Raw genomic sequence first — 17,668 nt, 5'->3', positions numbered from 1 at the left:
GCTTTCTCTGATCCATCTGCCCCGGTATGGCCGATCGCCAGGTCCTCCCCAGTCGAGACTTTCCCGTCAACGACCCCCACGGTCATCGGAGAAATTTGGCGAACGTGCTGGGCCAGGCTCTCCCAAATGAGTTTGCCTTCAGTTGTCAGGTCGCCACCATACTCCACCCGGTCGTATGCAAGTCTGGTGAAGCACAGTGCACCTACAGGATGAAGAACGAAGGGCGCGCCAAGGTGCGGCTGGCATTTTCGACAGGGTTGTGTGTTGGTCGAACGTAACGGTTGAAACGAAACTTCCACTTGTCGACAGTGGACGTCTCCCCACGAGACTCGAAAGCATCAATGAGGTGGCAGCGCACGCCATCGAAGCTAGCAAACAATGTTTTGTTTTTCCAACGTCGTGCGATGTCGACGCCTATGACCGTTTCTACGTTCTTTACGAAGTACGGAGTAATACCGCCATGAGACAGACGTAGGTCACCGTCGACAACCTCACAAGCCTTTTTGTCGTGGCTCGGACAGAGGATTCTTGGACGAGCAATCTTGGGGTCGCCTTGCTCTTCTTGGTCTTATGAGTGGCCTTGGTGTTCTCCATTGCCGGGACGGCCCTCATCCTTTCCTATCCACTCTTACGGCTCTGTTTACCCCGTACTTGGCTACATTGACAGTCCTGAGGTGGTGTCTTTACCCCAGCAAAAGGGGGGTGCAGATTTCGAGCCCTTTCAGGAGGGCAGATAAAATGGCAGAATTACACCCTCGACTTACGCCTTTTTTTTTCCTTTTTCCTTGTCGGTCCATTTGCTACCTGTGCACTCTTTGCTTTTTCCACCCTCGAACGTCGGAGTACCTCGACCGTTTCCCCCTATTGAAAACCCGACAGAACGAATCAGACAATCAAACCCCCACGTTGGACGACGCAGTGATGGATTTTTTGCTCGTAAGAGGAATCCTGACGATCCAAGGGAGACAGGGGGGGAAGGCAGCTGGAACCGCACAGAGGCCGGTAGGGGACCACAAAAGCACATCAGCAACGTCCCGTTCGGCCAGTGACAGCCTTGCGATGCAGAGCACGTCATTCGTCGCGAAAAAGGTTCATCGACTATTTAGGGGTGGACCACGCAAATCAACACGTTTTGGAACCCCCCCCTCTGCGGCACATTGAACAATGGCGACGTCCAGCTGTACGGTTCTGAGTTTTTAAAATGGATTTTGACTCAGTTCAGGTAGGGCCTTTTGGCCATGAAATCCGCAACTCCGTCTTCTGCTTGCTCTTTTCATTTTATTTTCATGTTATAGTCCCCCATTTCTCAGTCTACGTCGTGTGCTCGCTACCCTCGTCTCTCGCTGTCGACATCCTCCATATGCAACGCACGCAATATGTTGAGCATGTATTAATATATGCGGCTTGCTCCCCGGTCGCCGGGTCGTCTTTTGAGCTTCTCGGATCCGACTGCCTGCGGATGTTGGCTGTGTTTATATTATACATGAACAACCTACCTGTTCGGCGTCCTCCATAAGAGAGACAAGAAGAAAACGGCAATAATTCGGTAGGGCTTGTTCTACTTGTGCTCGACCGCTTCCGACTTGTCCCTCCCTCGTCGACATAACCACATAGCCACATCAACATATCGACAATCGACATATCGACAATCGACAATCGATATAGCCCGCCATGACCATATCGGCGGACCAGCTTCGCGCGCTCCAGATCGTCGAGCGAACTGCGTCGTCGCTGTCGGTCGTGGGCATCGCGACGATTATAATCACCTTCTTCTCCTCCCGATACTTCCGCAACCCCATCGACCGGCTGATCCTGATCAATGCCTTTTACAACGCCTTCGACGTCACAGCCACGATGATCTCGCTGAGCGGGCCGGCAGCAGGCAACGGCTCGGCCCTGTGCCAGTTCCAGGGATTCCTGATGCAAATGTTCCCGCTGGCCGACGTGCTGTGGACGCTGGCCATGGCCATCGATGTCTTTTTGATTGTATATTACCAGTACGATGCCAACGCTCTGCGGCGACTGGAAATTAAGTACATTGGCGCCATCACAGCAATCACCTTTACGCCCGCGTTTGTGTTTCTCTTTATCCACACCGCCGAGAAGGGGCACTTGTACGGTAGTGTGACGGTACGTACTGATCACTTGTTCTCTCTTTATGTCTCCCTTGCCTCTCTCATCTCTCACAATACATGGACGCACCTTCTAACAAACATAGTTGTGGTGTGCCATTGCGCCAAAATGGGTAATGTTCCGCATCATATTTTATTATGCGCCAATATGGTACGTGTTCTAAGGCGCCAAGCACATCATGAGAACGTCGCCTTGTCTGACAACATACAGGATCATCATAGGTATCGTCTTCATCCTCTATTGCATGGTCGGCTGGAAGATTGTCAAAGGCAAACGGGCCCTCCGGTCTATCGAGAGCGACATCATCCCGCTCGACCTCCAACAAACGGTCGAGAAGGACGACGACGACAACACCACCGAGAGCACTCAGAACACCAAGAGCACGGAGGGCGCAGAGGGCACTGCCAGAAACGCCATTGGCCTCGCCGTGTCGTCGTCCACGCGAACCCTAGGCCCACACACGAGCATGCACGGCGGCATGGCTGCCTCGGCACCAACGACCAAAGGACACACCGTCAAGGCGTGGTCCCGCGACGGCACCGAGTCCATATCGCCGCTGCGGCCAGTCGACGATTTTGGCAGCAGCCCAGACCAGTCGGGCAGCGCCAGTTTCAGCATGAGCCCGAGCCTCAGCAGCCACAAGTGGCAGGCCAACCGGTCGGCCCTGTCGCTGCGGCAGTACCTGCTGATGCCCGTCATGTTCTTTGTGGTGCTCATGGCCATCTGGGTCGCGCCCACGACGAACCGCCTGCTGTCGTTTGTGGAGCCCTCGTTTGTGTCGTTCCCGCTGTACATTGCCGTCGGCGCAACAGGGTCGCTGCGCGGGTTCTGGAACGGCTGCGTGTTCTTGGCCGTGGGGTTACGGTCGCGGCAGAGCCAGCGCCGGCTCGAGGCCGTGCGGCCAGGGCATTATAGATGACTCTTTGTCAGTTCCCTCCTTTTTATGACGTTTGGATGTTGGGATTGTTTTCGTGGGTGTCGGGTTATTGGACATTTTGCATTTGTTTGCATGCTCGGCGCCAGGAATAATACATGTGTGTGTGTATAGAGATATCCCCTTTATTTATTTTGGTTATGGTTCGGTATAGACTTTATATTCGGGTTTCCCTCCCACACGATTTATGTACACTAGTTGGCCTTGAGGTCTTTAACTCCTTGGCTAGACGCAACATTACGGTCTTGTATTCTTACACAGTGACTTCTTGGCACCAAATGACTAATATCATTCAAAGGCTATCTATTGTACAAAGCAAACCCTGAAAACAAACCAGCAATAATAATGACAACGACAATGCAATCATCCATCACCCACCGATTATAGAGGTAGACGCTGCAACGGCGGCAACATTGCGTCTCCGCCGCCGCCGCCGCCGCTGCTCCTGTTGGTAGTTGTCGTAGACGGGCATGCCGTTGGGACCGTTGGGGCCGCTGTAGTAGCCGTTCCGGCGGCCACGCCCATTGTAATAACCGGCCGGGGGCATGCCCGTGCGGCGGTCGTAGCCGTCAAGGTTGCGAGACTGAGCTGTTAGTAGGTGATGGCAATGGCAAAGGGTATGAAGCATCGCATGTACCTACGAAGCAGCTGCCCATTGTTGTACGAAATGGACCTTTGTTTATGTGCAAAGGGTTTGCTCCGTATGGTGTTTGATAGTGCTCGGTGCCTTGTCTTTGCCGGATATAACGTCGAAGCTTGGCACCATCCAAGTCCACAGAGGTCTGATCAATTGGGTGTCTTTGGCTTCTTATACGAGTGTTTTTTTCCTTTCTCCCCTCTCAGGTTTATCTGAAGGTGAACCGGGATCATCGTTTTCTTACATTCGCATTGCCCCGTCCTCGTGTCGTTTCCGTTTTCTCATGCCTCGTTCGTTCAAGGCAAAAGTGCATCCCCACATTAAATAGGTAAAAAGGCACTCCACACACTCCGTGCGAAGTGTGGGATGACGTCAAGCCACAGAAGGCTGCAGCCGTCTTCAAGCCTCTGGAGAAGATGTGCCTCGTACGGCAAAAACACAGCCCCCAAGACAGCCTCGACTGGTCGTGCCACCACATCGTTAAGTCGTTCCGTGTTTCTGTGTGGTAGGAGCTAGGTAAAGAAAAATAAGAGGCTGCATTCGATAGTCAGCTGAAACGAATACTTTGTGGCACAGAACGACGCAAGAGGCACGTCACAGGACCAGGCAGAAACGTTTGTTGTTCAGAGAATATAACCAAATATCTTTGTCTAGAAACGTACGCCAAGCTATGGCAAAATTCCAAAAAAAGAAAGCGTATCAAGTTTGCAGCGTGCTCCCAAAACGGACTACCCTGAAATGCAACGCGATGCTTGCAAAAGAAACAAGAAATCAATGCAAATCAAAACGCAGAGAATCAACAACATATGAGGGTATTCTAAGATGCGAGAGCAAGAGAAAGGAGTAAACCAAATGCAAATCCAAAAAAAAAAAAAAAAAAAAAAAAAAAAAAATAAGCTTCCAAACTTTTGTCATGCAATTTGTCACCTAGTTTCAAATTGTCACCAATATACTCGACACAGCCTTTACTCGTCACGCACGGCATTCGAAGCCGACGGGGCAACAGGTGACAGGGGCACAGGCGCACCGTTACCTTCACGGCTACGGCGAGACAGCGTGCTGGCGCTCCGGAACCGGCGCGTCCGCACCGGCGACGGTTGTGTGGAGTCGTCAACCACCTCGAGGCCCAGACCTGCAGCCCGAGCACCCTCCGAGTCGTCTGACTCAGGGTCCTCGGGTTCGCGCAACTCATCCAGCTTCGGTTGGGCCGTCGTCGTAGGAGTCGTCGTCGATGCCACAGTTCCATCCACCAGTGTTTCATTAAACCGTGATGCTACCGGCGCTGGCAAGGGCGAGTCGTTGGACGCTACCGTCCAGTGCCGGCTGCTCGCGCGGGACTGGCTGCTCCTGTCACCGGTGGCAGTGCCACTCGAGTGCGGGCGGCGGCTGATGTTGTTTATGTAGTAGTCGTCGTCGTCCTGAGCAACGTCACGAAGAAGCGACTCTTCGTAGTCGTCCTCGTCATCGTCCTCGTCGTCCGTGGTCACGTAGCTGTACGAGACCGGGTCGCCGCCGCTCTCGCTACCAAAGCCATCCCCCTCGAGCTCCTCCTCGCCGCCGGCCACTTGTGCCGGGATCTCGATGCCATCTCCCTCCTGCAAGAAGAAGGTGGAGATGGCGCCGAGAACTGCCACCACGGAAAGGAGCGCCCAACCAGTAATAATATAGCCCTGCTGCACACCCCACGAGAATGCGGCACCCGTCATGGCCGGGCCCACTGCACGACCCATGCCGCTAAACAGTGTTGCGTATCCGTTTAGCGTGCCGAGAACCTTGACCGAGGGCGCCGAGTTGGTGAGGATAATCGTCACACACGGGAAGACGATCATGGTAAAAACGCCCTTGAGCACAAACATCAACATGAACACGGCATACCGCAGACGCTCGTTGTCAAGAAGAACCGAATAGGGTGTCAGAATGTACACGAACGGAAGAAGTACGCCTACAACCAGTTAGCTGGAGAAACAACATGCAAGTTTTGAACGAACCGGTCGATGAGAAAACGTACAGGAATAACGGTAGCAGCGCAGGGCCCCAAAGCGGGAACACAGGGGCGGAAAGGCAGCAAACTGAGCAAATCCAGAGATGAGCGCATTTACTGTGAAGATTGTGCCAATGGAACCCGAGGACAGACCGAAGCCACCCGAGAATTTGAAGGGCAGATTCGTGTTGCTCGAATCGTGCTTCTCGTAGGGATAGTTGAGGAACACAGGTAGGACCTGGTCGTAGGCGACCGAGTGCAGTGCCAGCATCGTATAGCAGAGCAGGGCCATGGATGTCTGGTACGTAAAGATGCTTGGTGTCTGGGCCGACGAGTGTGTCGACGTGAGGCGCGCTTCGCCCAGAACCTCGGGAGCGCCCGACGAGACAGCAGCTACGGCCACCTTGGCTAGCTGGGTCGAGTCGTCGACGGCGGTCGGCGGCTTCGAGGCACCGAGCGTCAGATCGGATTCATTGCGTATTGCTGCCGACGACAACAGAGGCGCACTGGCCTCGTCGTCGATGAACGACAGGCGGCGACCGCGGGCTTCTGCCCGGGCTTCAGCACGCGCACGAGTCCGGGCGCGGAGAGCACTTCTCTTGGACGGCCGGCCGCCGCGGAAGATACGGGTGATGCGCTCGCCCAGTTCAATACCCCAGTCTGTCTTGTGCTTTCTCGACTCAAGGGTCTCTTCCAGGAAGAGGAAGGCGTTCACGGTCGAGAAGATAAAGAAGACGCAGGCGATCAGGTTCGGCAGCAGGAACGGGTACTTCTTGAAAAACTCAACTTGACCAAACAGCCCAGGGAACTGCTCCGCCGGGCGAGCAAAGAAACCACCAAACGATGGGCCGAAAACAGAGCCAATACTCCAAACCATGGGCATAATGGAGAAGGCTCGGGGTTGCAGCGCTTTCTGCGGCACCATCTCAGCCACCATGGTACGAATTGTCCCGACTGCGGCAGTTAGACTAGCTGAAGAGACCTGTGGTTTAGAGATACATAAGATGTAAGTGACTTACCATTGCCGTTGCTAGCGCCTTGGATGCCGCGGACAGCGATAGCCATGTGTAAGCTCGTGGATGCCCCCCAGAAGATAAAGCAAGTCATGGTAGATATCAGTCCAATGATGATTGTCGTCTTCCGTCCTATTCTGTCGGACGCCCAGCCCCAGGGAACGGCGGTTAGGCTCTGGGCTACCGAGAAGACAGCGCCGGTCATACCGGCCCACTTGGCAACCTCTTCTTTGGGGACGCCGAAACTTTTGATCATCTCGGGCAAGTAGGGAAAGACAGATGTCAGGGCAAGAGGTTCGGCAAATCGGACCATAGCTACAAAAGTGCTGTTAGATAATGTTTCGAACAAAATTGGGGCTTTTGTCGTTATGTGTGCCGTCGTTGCCGATCTCGCATTGTCCTCCATTCCCTCGACATCCTCCATGTATCGTCGTTCCTGTTCCGCATATATCGCGATCAAGAAGTTGCCACCAACAGTGTCACTTACAGCACTTGCAACAGGACCAGGAACAACGCAGACTGCAAACACCACCACTCAACGACGTTATATCGAAATAGAACAACAGAAATACGGCTGGGATGTCTTACCCAAGATGACCAGCTGCTGGACAGGCAGCTTCGGTCCTCTTTTCTTTTCTCTCGCCATATTGAAGTCGAGGGATGTGGAGTCGGGGGAGGTGGGAGAAAAAAGAGTAGGAGGAGAGTGCAGCGAGGAAGAGACGGAAGGAGAGGCGTGGTAGGTTATGCACCTAGGGGGCTTCGTTACAACGGCCGGTTCGGTATTTACATGGAGAGCGTTGGCGGGTTGTGTCGACGAGACAGAGGTCGGAGAACAGACGCCTCAGGCAAACAACTTCCGAGTTAGTTGAGAAAGCTTAGGATGGGCCACGTTGAGGTGTGGAAACGTGCCGAGTTGGTGGTGTGAGATGTGACGTCTTGATGTATGTTGGAAAGGCTGCTCGACGAAAACTGGCAAATAACGGGAGACGGGGATGTCGTCGAGGCTGCGCTTCATCGCAAGGCCAGCGCTGTGAGCCAATGAATATGAACGTTGGAGAAGAGGGGAGAGGATTTCGAAAATCTGGAACAGAGGGAAAAGAATACAAGAGATTTAAGAAGCCATGTAAATTAGGAATCAAAATAAGTCAGAACAGGAAATGGATAAAGGTTGAACAAATAAACAGGCCCGGCAGAAAATAGACCGGAGTCGTAGGCTGCGAGTCACAGGATGGCGAAAAAAAAAACCGGCGGGCAGTTGAGAAAATTCAAACAAACCACCCTGCAGGTCATCAACTTGCGAATCCTGCTGGGGGAAAGAGGGGATCTCTGGGAGACCCATATGGGCGGTCTTCGGGGCACACTAACAAATAGAATTGGGCCTCGTCGGCTGTGTGTTAGTGGCGCTTTCGCCTTCGTTCTGGGCATGCAGGCGTGGAGTTTTGCAGCACAGCCAGACGCGAGCACCGCGAGGCAGCGACTCAGGTCTGGCCTTGGCCATCAAAAGAAAACGGAAAGGCGGCACTTGGAATCCACCCCCCACAACATGTCGTGCTTGGGGGGGTCACAGCCGGAGGGAAAGCCTCAAAAGGGAGTACAAGGACAAGTCCAAAGGTCTTGTCTGTTGAATGTGACTCTTGTCCATATTGTAAAACATTGTCTCGCAGCTTGACTTGCACTCCCTGCGCACACTCACCCTCGCAACGAGCGGCAACTGGTTGCAAAGGAGGTGCGGCAACGGCACGACAAATGCCCTTGATGCCTTTGATCGGCCTGGGCTGACCGGGCATTGGTGTGTCTCATTGACACCTGCATAGCCGTCCTCTAATTTGCGTGTTTATGTCACGTCGAGTTCTAGTCCAGAAATCGCACCAGAAATTCGTGAATGGAACAGTGCAGGTCATATGAAGGCGGAGGTGACAAGTTCTCAAGTGACAGCCTGGATAATGAGTTCTCTTCGTGTCGTTCTCATACCTGCTGAACAACAACGATACGAGAGTGAGTGGGGCCGTGGAGAAGAGGACTGGGTGGAGTTGCACAGTGGAGAGCACCGTTCAAGGAGAGGCTGGATTGTACGTTTTGGCAGCCCTGCATCCGTCGGCAGCGAACCCGCACCCGCACCCGTTGCTCTATTGCCGCTTTGGGGTTTCCGCCGCTTGTAATTCGTCTCTTCACGCGCCGTGCTTGCTTTCTTCCGCCGTGTCATTGTCTATTAATATGCCATTTCTATCATGTTTAATCTGTCAAGTATCTCGACTCACCTGGCTTCTCTCCGAGCTGTTTCTGCAGAGCCAGGAATGCAATCCGTGTTGATCTAGCCGATGACACCTGCAAGGAGTTGTAAAAGGCTGTGGGGAGGGAGGGGAGGGGAGGGGAGGGGGCTGTCGTTGGCCATCGCCTTGTGTTCCGGGCCCTTGTAGACGCTGTGCTTTGACATTGGATAAGATGAGGATGAAGGTTGTAGGGGAAAGGGGGAAAGGGGAGGGTCCATACGACGAAGGATTCTAACAAACTGACACGAGGCAAGCGCGTCGTACTTGCTACCTGGGCAGCTGGGATGTCACAAAATGCAGTCGCGACCGGCTTGGTTACACCGTATTACCACCATGCTGACCTGCCATGCCTGCCATGCCAGCGTTCATGGCAAAGGCAGAAAGTGCAAGGGAGGTGCACGGGCGGGTGTCTCTTGCCTGCAAAAGCCAGATGTTGTTTCTGCGCTTTCGGCGGTGGCTGCAATTTTCAGCGGCCGGTCGTCGGCGTGGGCAGGTGCGAGACGGGGCAATATACACCGGGAAAGAGCGAGCGTCGTTCCTGGGGTGGAGTGGGGGAACACTGAACACCAGCATACTCACAGTTGTACCAGTGTTGGTGGGGCCAAGCCAACCGAGGAAGGAGCAACCGTCAGTAGTTGAGAGTGTCATCCTGGACGATTGAGACACGGCGCATTTTGTAGTCTTGCAAAACCGATATTTGAGCCTGTTATTTCGGTCTTGTCCAGTGTGGGTTTATTCACACCCAGGTCGGTGGCTTTGTCGTGTCGTTCTGTGCAGTGCAGAGATTCTGAAGGACAGTACAGCCCCCAACCACAAAGTTCTGACGGTTTCCCGAAAAGGCAGGCACAGGCCTTGTTCAGTCTCACGCATTTGTCAGTCTTGGTGACCATGCGGACTGTGATTGGCCACATGTTAAAGACCCGCTTTTCTACCCGCACTCTCACTGTGTCGGCGCCGAAGCCGCACACCTTGTCCAATACTAGAGACAGCAGTTGTCAACAGGTTAACGACGGTTGGAAACAGATCGAAACAGCGAACCTGAAGCGCTGTAGCCAGTGAGAGAATGGACTTGGAATCCGCACAACACCCAAACAGCAGCTGTGAGATACAAAAACATCATATAGCCACAAAATTGTGAAAACAAAAACGGACGCATTCTGTGTCCGCAAAGATATCTAGAGTACTCGTATTGTTTTTGGACAGATGCATGGTTATGGGAACTGTTGTGCCTACTACATTGACTACTTCTCACAGTGCTCCCCACCATTTGTGGTGTCTGATGCGGCACTGATATTGCCGTGGCTTAACATCCGGCTGTTTTCGAGATACAGCAAATCCCCGGTTTTCTTGTTTTCCCCTCCTTCCATAATATCTACATGTATCGCAAGTGTAAGACGAGATAGAAAGGCGTGGCGGCCATAGTAGCTCGCGTGTTCTTAAGAGTCCTTTCTATGATACTGTGCTATATCTAAGGTGTGTATTGTATACACTGTACGGCGGTGCTGGCCGCCAGCCACCCCGCTGATCACGCAAAACCCGCCTGTGCTGGGGCTCTTTCCTGTTGTGGATCGCCCGGGCCATTTGCAATCAGTGCATGTTTCGACGTCAAGCTCGACCAGGAAGGTGCGACTTGGACGGAGCTTTCGCAATCGCCGAGGCGGTCCTTCCTGTTTCTCCAGTCTTCCGAAGAGCGCCTGCTTTTCGTCACCTTTGTTGATTCTTTTCCATGTTTTCTATTTTCTGTTTCCTCCACCTTCATCTCAATTGAGATGCTTGCGAAGCTCTCCAAACTCGTTAAGCCCCCAGCTGTCCCCGCCAAAGGCCCCGGCCTGATTGATTAGTGTGCGACACTTACAAGCGGAAACTCGACAGACCATCTGAACGAGCAACAATAACAGAAGCAAAAAGCAAATAAAACCTGCAACCTGCAACCTGCAACGCGAATTGCATCATTTGCCATTACCGCCAATGGCCGACGAAAAGACGCCGGTGCTCCCGGTGACGGCGTCGGCGACGCTGGACAAGCTGGCCGCCGAGGACAGCCGGCGCCATGGGAAGCGGGTGTTCAAGAAGAAAACGAGCGCCGACGACGGCAGCATTAGTCAGCAGATTGTGCTCCCCGTGGTGCTGACGCTCGTGATCCTGGGCACGGTGCTGCTGCTGCCGTACCTGCTCGAGGTGCGCAGGGCACTCGCCGTGGCCGGCACGATCTCGCTCTACTCGCAGAGGTACAAGCCGCACTTTAGCAACGCCGCACTCAAGGACATTCTGCTCAACACGCCGTCCAACGACTCGGTGGCCGAGTGGTTGCGGTACTACACGTCCGGTCCCCACCTGGCGGGACAGAACTACTCGCAGGCGGCGTGGACGCGCGACCGGTGGGCGGAATGGGGTGCCGTGTCGCACATCACGGCGTACGACCTGTACCTCAACACGCCGGTGGACCACAAGGTGTCTCTGCTCAGGGCCAAGGGCGAGAAGGAGGACGGCGACGACGGCGATGCCGGCGCCATCACCTGGGAGGTGGCGTTTGAAGCGTCTCTGGTCGAGGACGTGATCGAGGAGGACCCGACGACAGGCCTCAAGGACGGCGTGCCGACGTTCCACGGCTACTCGGCCAGTGGCAACGTGACGGGACCAGTGGTGTACGTCAACTACGGCACGTACCAGGACTACGCGGACCTCGAGGCGGCCAACGTGTCTCTCAAGGGCGCGGTGGTGATTGCGCGGTACGGCGGCATTTTCCGCGGCCTCAAGGTGAAGCGGGCACAGGAGCTCGGCGCGGTCGGCGCTTTGCTGTACAGCGACCCGGGCGACGACGGCGAGGCCACCGAGGCCAACGGCTACAAGCCATATCCGGACGGCCCCGCGCGGCAGCCAAGCTCCGTGCAGCGTGGCAGCGTGCAGTTTCTGAGCATCGGCCCCGGCGACCCTACGACGCCTGGCTACCCTTCCAAGCCGGGCGCGCCGCGTGGCTCGCCCGACCATTTCATCCCATCGATCCCGTCGGTCCCCATCTCGTACGTGGACGCGCTTCCGATCCTCAAGGCACTGAACGGCCACGGCTTAAGCTCCAAGGACCTCGGCAAGTGGTGGACGCGCAACGAGGGTCTGGGCCACAAGGGCGTCGAGTACAACATTGGCCCGACGCCGGCCGACAAGGTGCAGGTCAACCTGTACAACGAGCAGGACTACACGACAACGCCGATCTGGAACGTACTGGGTGTCTTCAACGGCTCGGTGCTGCCCAACGAGGTCGTGGTGGTGGGCAACCACCGGGACGCGTGGATTGCGGGCGGCGCGGTCGATCCCAACGGCGCATCGTCGGTGCTGAACGAGGTGGTGCGGGCGTTTGGCGTCGCGGCAGCGCAAGGGTGGCAGCCGCTGCGGACGATTGTGTTTGCATCGTGGGACGGCGAGGAGTACGGCCTGCTGGGCAGCACGGAGTGGGTGGAGGAGTACTTGCCGTGGCTGCAGCACGCGAGTCTGGCGTACGTCAACCTGGACACGGGCGTGAGCGGACCAGACTTTGGGTCGTCGGCGGTGCCGCTGCTGCACGACCTGGTGCACCAGGTGACGGGCGAAGTGCTGTCGCCAAACCAGACGGTGCCCGGGCAAACGGTGCGGGATACGTGGTCGGGCAAGATTGGCCCGCTGGGCAGTGGCAGCGACTACACGGCGTTCTTGGACCACGCTGGCATTACGAGTGTGGACGTGCGGTTCAGCGGCGGCGGGGATGCAGCTGCGGCAGCGGCTTCCTCCGGAGGAGACAAATACGTCACCCCCGTGAACCACTACCACAGCAACTACGACAGCTACCACTGGGTGGAGAAATACGGCGACCCCGGCTTCGCGTACCACAAGACGATGGCGCAGATTCTCGGTCTGTTGGTGGCGCACCTGGCAACGGATCTAGTGGTGCCGTTCAATGCGGGCGACTACGCGGACGCGCTGCAGGCGTATGTGGACAAGGTCCGGTCGCAGTTTGAGAAGCACATTGCGCCGGAGGACGATGCGGCGGCCGACGCGGCGGTGGTCTACACGGACGAGGCCATGGCCGTGATCCGCGGCCGCAAGGTTGGCGCTGCTGCCGATGCTGCCGATGCTGCCGATGCTGCTCTCCATACCGCCAGCACCAATTCCGCCAGCTCAGACGACGCCGAAGGCCAGCACCAGTTCCGCCTTGCACTCGAACGCCTCGACAGCGCCGTTTCCGAGCTGGCGGCACTCGCCAAGGCGCTCGACGACAAGGCCGAGAGGCTGCGGGAGCGTGTCGGCAAGGGCGATTTCGACTCAGCCTCAGGGTCTGCGTCGGCGTCTGCGTCTGCGTCGCACGACGAGGCGGACGAGGCGGACGGCCGTCTGTCGCAGACGCTTGTGTTTGCGCCCAAGTGGTGGCGGCGGCTGGTACGGCGGGTGCATCGGGTGTGGCTGGCAATCCAGGTGGCCTGGGTCAACCGGCGGTACCAGTTCCTGGAACGCAAGTTTTTGTACGAGGGCGGGCTGGACGAGCGCACGTGGTTCAAGCACGTCGTCTTTGCACCGGGTGCGTGGACGGGCTATGCGGGCGAGGTGTTCCCTGGCCTCGTGGAGAGCATCGACGTAGGCAACTGGACGAATGCGGTGCGGTGGGCGGACATTGTGGAGGAGCGGCTGGCGGCAGCGGCCAAAGGTCTCCATTAGAGGCAGTCGAAAGAGGTGAAGACATTGCAATGCTTGGGGACGTGCTGAGCATCAGTGCCTTGGAACATTGGATACGATACTGCTGGCGCATTCATCATGGTCGTAGATGATATGCAAACAAATTGAATTATGGAATGGTATAAACTGTATAGCTGACAGAAAAAGTAAATAAGTCTAAGAAAACAATGAGAGAATCAAAGATGACCTTTGTCTCGAATGTTTCGTGATTATCAACGTAGGCGACCTCGCCAGCTTCACCCCCTTCACGTCAACGGGACTGTCGACTCAAATCTGCCTCATTCTCCGCGTCTTCACCGTCCAACCAGAGACTCTGCCGGCGTATCAGGCTCCCATGGACGGCGTTGGGTGTTGGTGCTGGCACCACTGCCACAGCCTGCTATTGTTGCTGAACGGCATAGTACTGCGCATTTGGGTCAACCGGCGCCGCGGTCACAGGGGCAGCGACGGGCGGCTGGGCATAGTACTGAGGCTGCTGCTGGACAGTCTGGGCCGGATACGGCGGCTGGGCCTGCTGCTCGTAGTAGACAGCAGGGTTGACCTGCTGCAGGGGCACGGCATTGCCGGCCGGAACACCGCTCGCCGCCCCGGCAGCGGCAGCGGCAGCGGCCTTCTCGGCATCGAGGTCGGCCGGGCCGTTTGGAGACGTCGCGGGCTGACCGGCGACGGAGTGGAGGCCGTGGCCGCGGTGCACGTGGAGGGCGAGGCCGTTGACGACGGTGGTGGCAATGTAGAGGAGGAAATTGAGGCCGCCCAGGCCGGCGGCGGCCGCCAGGCACTGGGCGTAGACGAGCGACTGGCCCTCGAGGCCGTAGTGGTAGCAGTAGCCGTAGGCGCAGTAGGTCCCGTTGCCCATAAAGGGTGCGACCTGGGAGGCGAGGAGGGCAAAGGACGCCAGCCAGAAGACGACCAGCAGGATGTCGAGGGGCAACACGGCCCAGTAGTTGTAGGCGGCCGGGGCGGCGAGGGTGGCGACGAGGACATAGATGCAGACGATGAGGGAGGCGATGACGGTGAAGATCATGAGCTCGTCACCGGAAAAGGAGAGGACAGACAGGCCGTAGGCGTCGAGGCCAAGGACGATGACGGTGACAAGCAGCTGGGCGAAGCGCAGGTAGAGAAAGTAGGCGGGGTAGACGGGGACGTGCTCGCGGCCGACGGGGCGCGCGGCAGAGTCGCCGCCGATGCCAAACATTTTGAGTGACGAGCGACGAGTGACGAGCGACGAGTGACGAGTGACGAGTGGTGGGTGACGGGTAGTGGGTGAGAGCCAAGCGGACGACAGGAGGAGGATGATCGACAGTTGTTCGGTGACAATGAGTAGATGATAGCGTAAAACGAAGAGAAGAAAATGGAAATGAGGGTCAAGTGACGATGGATATAAAGAGAGACCCGGGGGAGAGAAAAGAAGTAAAGAAAATGAAATAGGGGCGGCGAGAAAATCAAAAGAAGATGCTGTGAAGCCAATACAGACAGGGTCCAGACGCGATAGGACAGGGACACACCACCCTTTTTGTAACAGGAGCAAAGCAGATAGCTGGAACAGATTCAGCCGCATCAAAGAGACACGAGAATAATAATACTGAAAAGGGACGCGCGCAGGGGTCGGCAAACGAACAGAAGAAGAAAGTAAACACCAAACCCACTCCGAGGCTAACTACTTTGCACAAATCGACTTGCACAACGATGCACCATCCCGCGCCGCCACACCCACAAGACCGAGTGGCCGACGGCGAGCTGGAGCGAGAACACCAGGAGCCTGGCGGTTACAGGCATAAGTGACCACATGGAAGACATTTGCGGGAACACCTCTGAATACGTACAATACTGTGCTATCAGCAGCCAAGCGGAGTCTGAATGCAGGCAACACAAGAAAGGCAGAAAAGACGTTGCAGAGATGAAAAGAGAACGTCAGCCAAGAACCGGTCGACGAGGCCGATCGCCATCGAGAAAACGAGGCTGAAAAGCTTGTCTCTCTTGGCTGCAGGAGAGAGACACGAGGATGCAAAGGGAGAGAAGAAAAGCGCCTAGAGACAGCCCACCACAACCCTCCATAACCCACCACAAACTAACTGAACACAAGTGTGAGAGTCCCCATACGGCCGCCAAGTCTGCCTTGCCCTGGTGGAGCGTGGAGGCTAGCGAGTGTCGAGGGTCTTGTGTCTTTGTACGTCGTAATTACGTCTTACACAAGGGACTCCCGTAACCTTCATAGGGTTAAAACCAAGACGCCGTACAATTGTGCCAAAGAGTCCCAGACTGCAGAGTGCATGCCATGTTGCTGCCCGGGACGCAGCGTCTTGAATGCAGCCGTTGCAATCTCTCTTTCCGCTTGGTCTTCTCCAAACGGGTGACTGGAGATGAAAAGACGACTGACACAGAGGAAACAGCCAATAAATGCAAGGGGACGATAATCCTCCAACCAGTCAAGTTCCCAGATTTAGCGAGGAAGATGACAGTCCAAGTGGAGAACCAGGGCGTGTTGGAAGCTAAACCAGAATGAAAACGGGTACGGAACACTCCGTACGGAACCCAGGGATGCGACTGAAATGAAAGGTCGTGCAAGGGCAAACAAGTCGGCCAGAGAGGCCGAAGCAATTTACGATGTATGGAGGCGTCCCCTGTACATCGTACAAGACCTGACAGCACACAGATAGCTGCAGACACAGCCACAAAGTACGGGAGAAAACCCGTGTGTGATTTGTCGAGGAACGATATGTCGAGAAAACGTACATCGTAGGTGCAAAGACTCGTGCATGAATTGTGGCGTTTTCCGAAATCTGAGCATCTGTGCAGACAGTCTCTGGAAGGGACTCGGCACTGGTTGGTCACAATGGGAGAACATCGCATTGCCTGCCCGAGAATTGACCCACCGCAAGGAGGGACGGTCTAGTCTAGGCGGTCTGGGCCTTCCCGCAGAGGGTGATCCCTTCTGGTTTCGACAGCCTGGATGAACCGCGGAAAGAGCCCGCGCCCAGTTGTTCTTCCGCCGCAGCTCCCTGGTACAAATATATTTTCGATGTAATGACGGCGAGGAAACGTGGAAAGCAACGACGACAACAGTGGCCTTGTGTTGTCATGTTGTCCAAGGAGTCTGAACGACAGCGTGACAAAAGCAACTTTTCCCGAACGTGAATATCACGAGGTGCATCCCCAAGCTTTTGATGAAGCGATGGAAGTGGCGATTTCCGTCACAGAAAGACTGATGAAAAAAAAGAGGTAATGATGGATGGAAGCTGCTGATTTGCTCGAGACTTTGCCTCTCGAAACAGACGCATTGACCATGCTCTAGGAAGAACCGCGTCAAGCTGCTCCTATTGCGGGGAGAAGAAAAGCCAAAAAAAAAAAAAAAAAAAAAAAAAAAAAAAAAAAAGAATAAGAATGGAAAACGAGAAATCAAACCGGCCGGGAAATTGCAACCTAGGTGACAAGGATTGCCATCCTCGGGTGACAAGAAGAGACAAGAGACTGCACAATGACTCGACAGGAGAGCATATCAGAACGGTAAACAAGAATCCAATCAGGCCAAAAGGGGTGGGGGAGGGGGGAAGAAAAGAACAAAATAAAGGTCTGCCCCTTCTGCCCTTAGCGCTGCGGCTGTGCAACGATTTATGCACAATGGCGTTTTGCTACAGGTCATAAGTGCAGTGTTCTGCAAGCCACATCGGACCCGTTCTTGGTGTTCGGCATACGGGAGATCGAAAAGCTGGCAGTTGGTAGTTTCGTAATGACGATGCTGGTGGTGATGGTTGGACCGAGTGCAAAAGTCGTCCACTGAACACGTAACGCGGGCGAGATACAACTGCCATAGAGTGCCCAGACGCCCAGACGCCAAGAAAGCTTATCCGTTAGGACGGCCAGAACTTGGCTTTCGCAAAACACCTCTCGTATCCACTACCAGAACACCGAAGAGGTTTCTGTTCAACTGTACTCCGTAAATGCCGTGCATTATCCAGCCAATGCTACGGTAGCCTTCTTCGGCGAGGCGCACCTGGAGAG

The 17,668-nt window shown here is 55.4% G+C and overlaps 5 protein-coding genes across 5 annotated transcripts; 2 read left to right on the top strand and 3 right to left on the bottom strand.

Annotated features, from left to right (window-relative positions):
• Positions 1 to 1,671: 1,671 nt before the first annotated feature.
• SPBR_05925 (cAMP receptor (Car4)) lies at positions 1,672 to 3,052 on the top strand (the record flags this gene model as incomplete). The annotated part of the gene is made up of 3 exons (XM_040764188.1): positions 1,672 to 2,130; positions 2,219 to 2,283; positions 2,344 to 3,052. The coding sequence occupies 3 exons, from the start codon at positions 1,672 to 1,674 to the stop codon at positions 3,050 to 3,052; spliced, it is 1,233 nt and encodes a 410-aa protein (XP_040622325.1).
• A 385-nt stretch (positions 3,053 to 3,437) lies between these two features.
• SPBR_06295 (uncharacterized protein) lies at positions 3,438 to 3,723 on the bottom strand (the record flags this gene model as incomplete). Its single annotated transcript, XM_040764556.1, has 2 exons — positions 3,438 to 3,655; positions 3,705 to 3,723. 2 exons carry the CDS (start codon positions 3,721 to 3,723, stop codon positions 3,438 to 3,440), a joined length of 237 nt encoding a protein of 78 aa, XP_040622324.1.
• A 946-nt stretch (positions 3,724 to 4,669) lies between these two features.
• On the bottom strand, positions 4,670 to 7,344 carry SPBR_05618 (major facilitator superfamily transporter; the record flags this gene model as incomplete). The annotated part of the gene is made up of 4 exons (XM_040763881.1): positions 4,670 to 5,646; positions 5,713 to 6,639; positions 6,705 to 7,013; positions 7,287 to 7,344. The coding sequence occupies 4 exons, from the start codon at positions 7,342 to 7,344 to the stop codon at positions 4,670 to 4,672; spliced, it is 2,271 nt and encodes a 756-aa protein (XP_040622323.1).
• A 3,592-nt stretch (positions 7,345 to 10,936) lies between these two features.
• Positions 10,937 to 13,651, top strand: SPBR_05612 (glutamate carboxypeptidase II; the record flags this gene model as incomplete). Its single annotated transcript, XM_040763875.1, has 1 exon — positions 10,937 to 13,651. The coding sequence occupies one exon, from the start codon at positions 10,937 to 10,939 to the stop codon at positions 13,649 to 13,651; it is 2,715 nt and encodes a 904-aa protein (XP_040622322.1).
• A 397-nt stretch (positions 13,652 to 14,048) lies between these two features.
• SPBR_06148 (uncharacterized protein) lies at positions 14,049 to 14,864 on the bottom strand (the record flags this gene model as incomplete). Its single annotated transcript, XM_040764410.1, has 1 exon — positions 14,049 to 14,864. One exon carries the CDS (start codon positions 14,862 to 14,864, stop codon positions 14,049 to 14,051), a length of 816 nt encoding a protein of 271 aa, XP_040622321.1.
• Positions 14,865 to 17,668: the final 2,804 nt, after the last annotated feature.

Source organism: Sporothrix brasiliensis (genome assembly GCF_000820605.1).
Source record: "Sporothrix brasiliensis 5110 chromosome Unknown Cont15, whole genome shotgun sequence".
NCBI classification, from domain to species: domain Eukaryota; kingdom Fungi; phylum Ascomycota; class Sordariomycetes; order Ophiostomatales; family Ophiostomataceae; genus Sporothrix; species Sporothrix brasiliensis.
The sequence above is the reverse complement of the archived record's forward strand: the minus strand, read 5'-3'. Positions and strand labels throughout refer to the sequence as shown.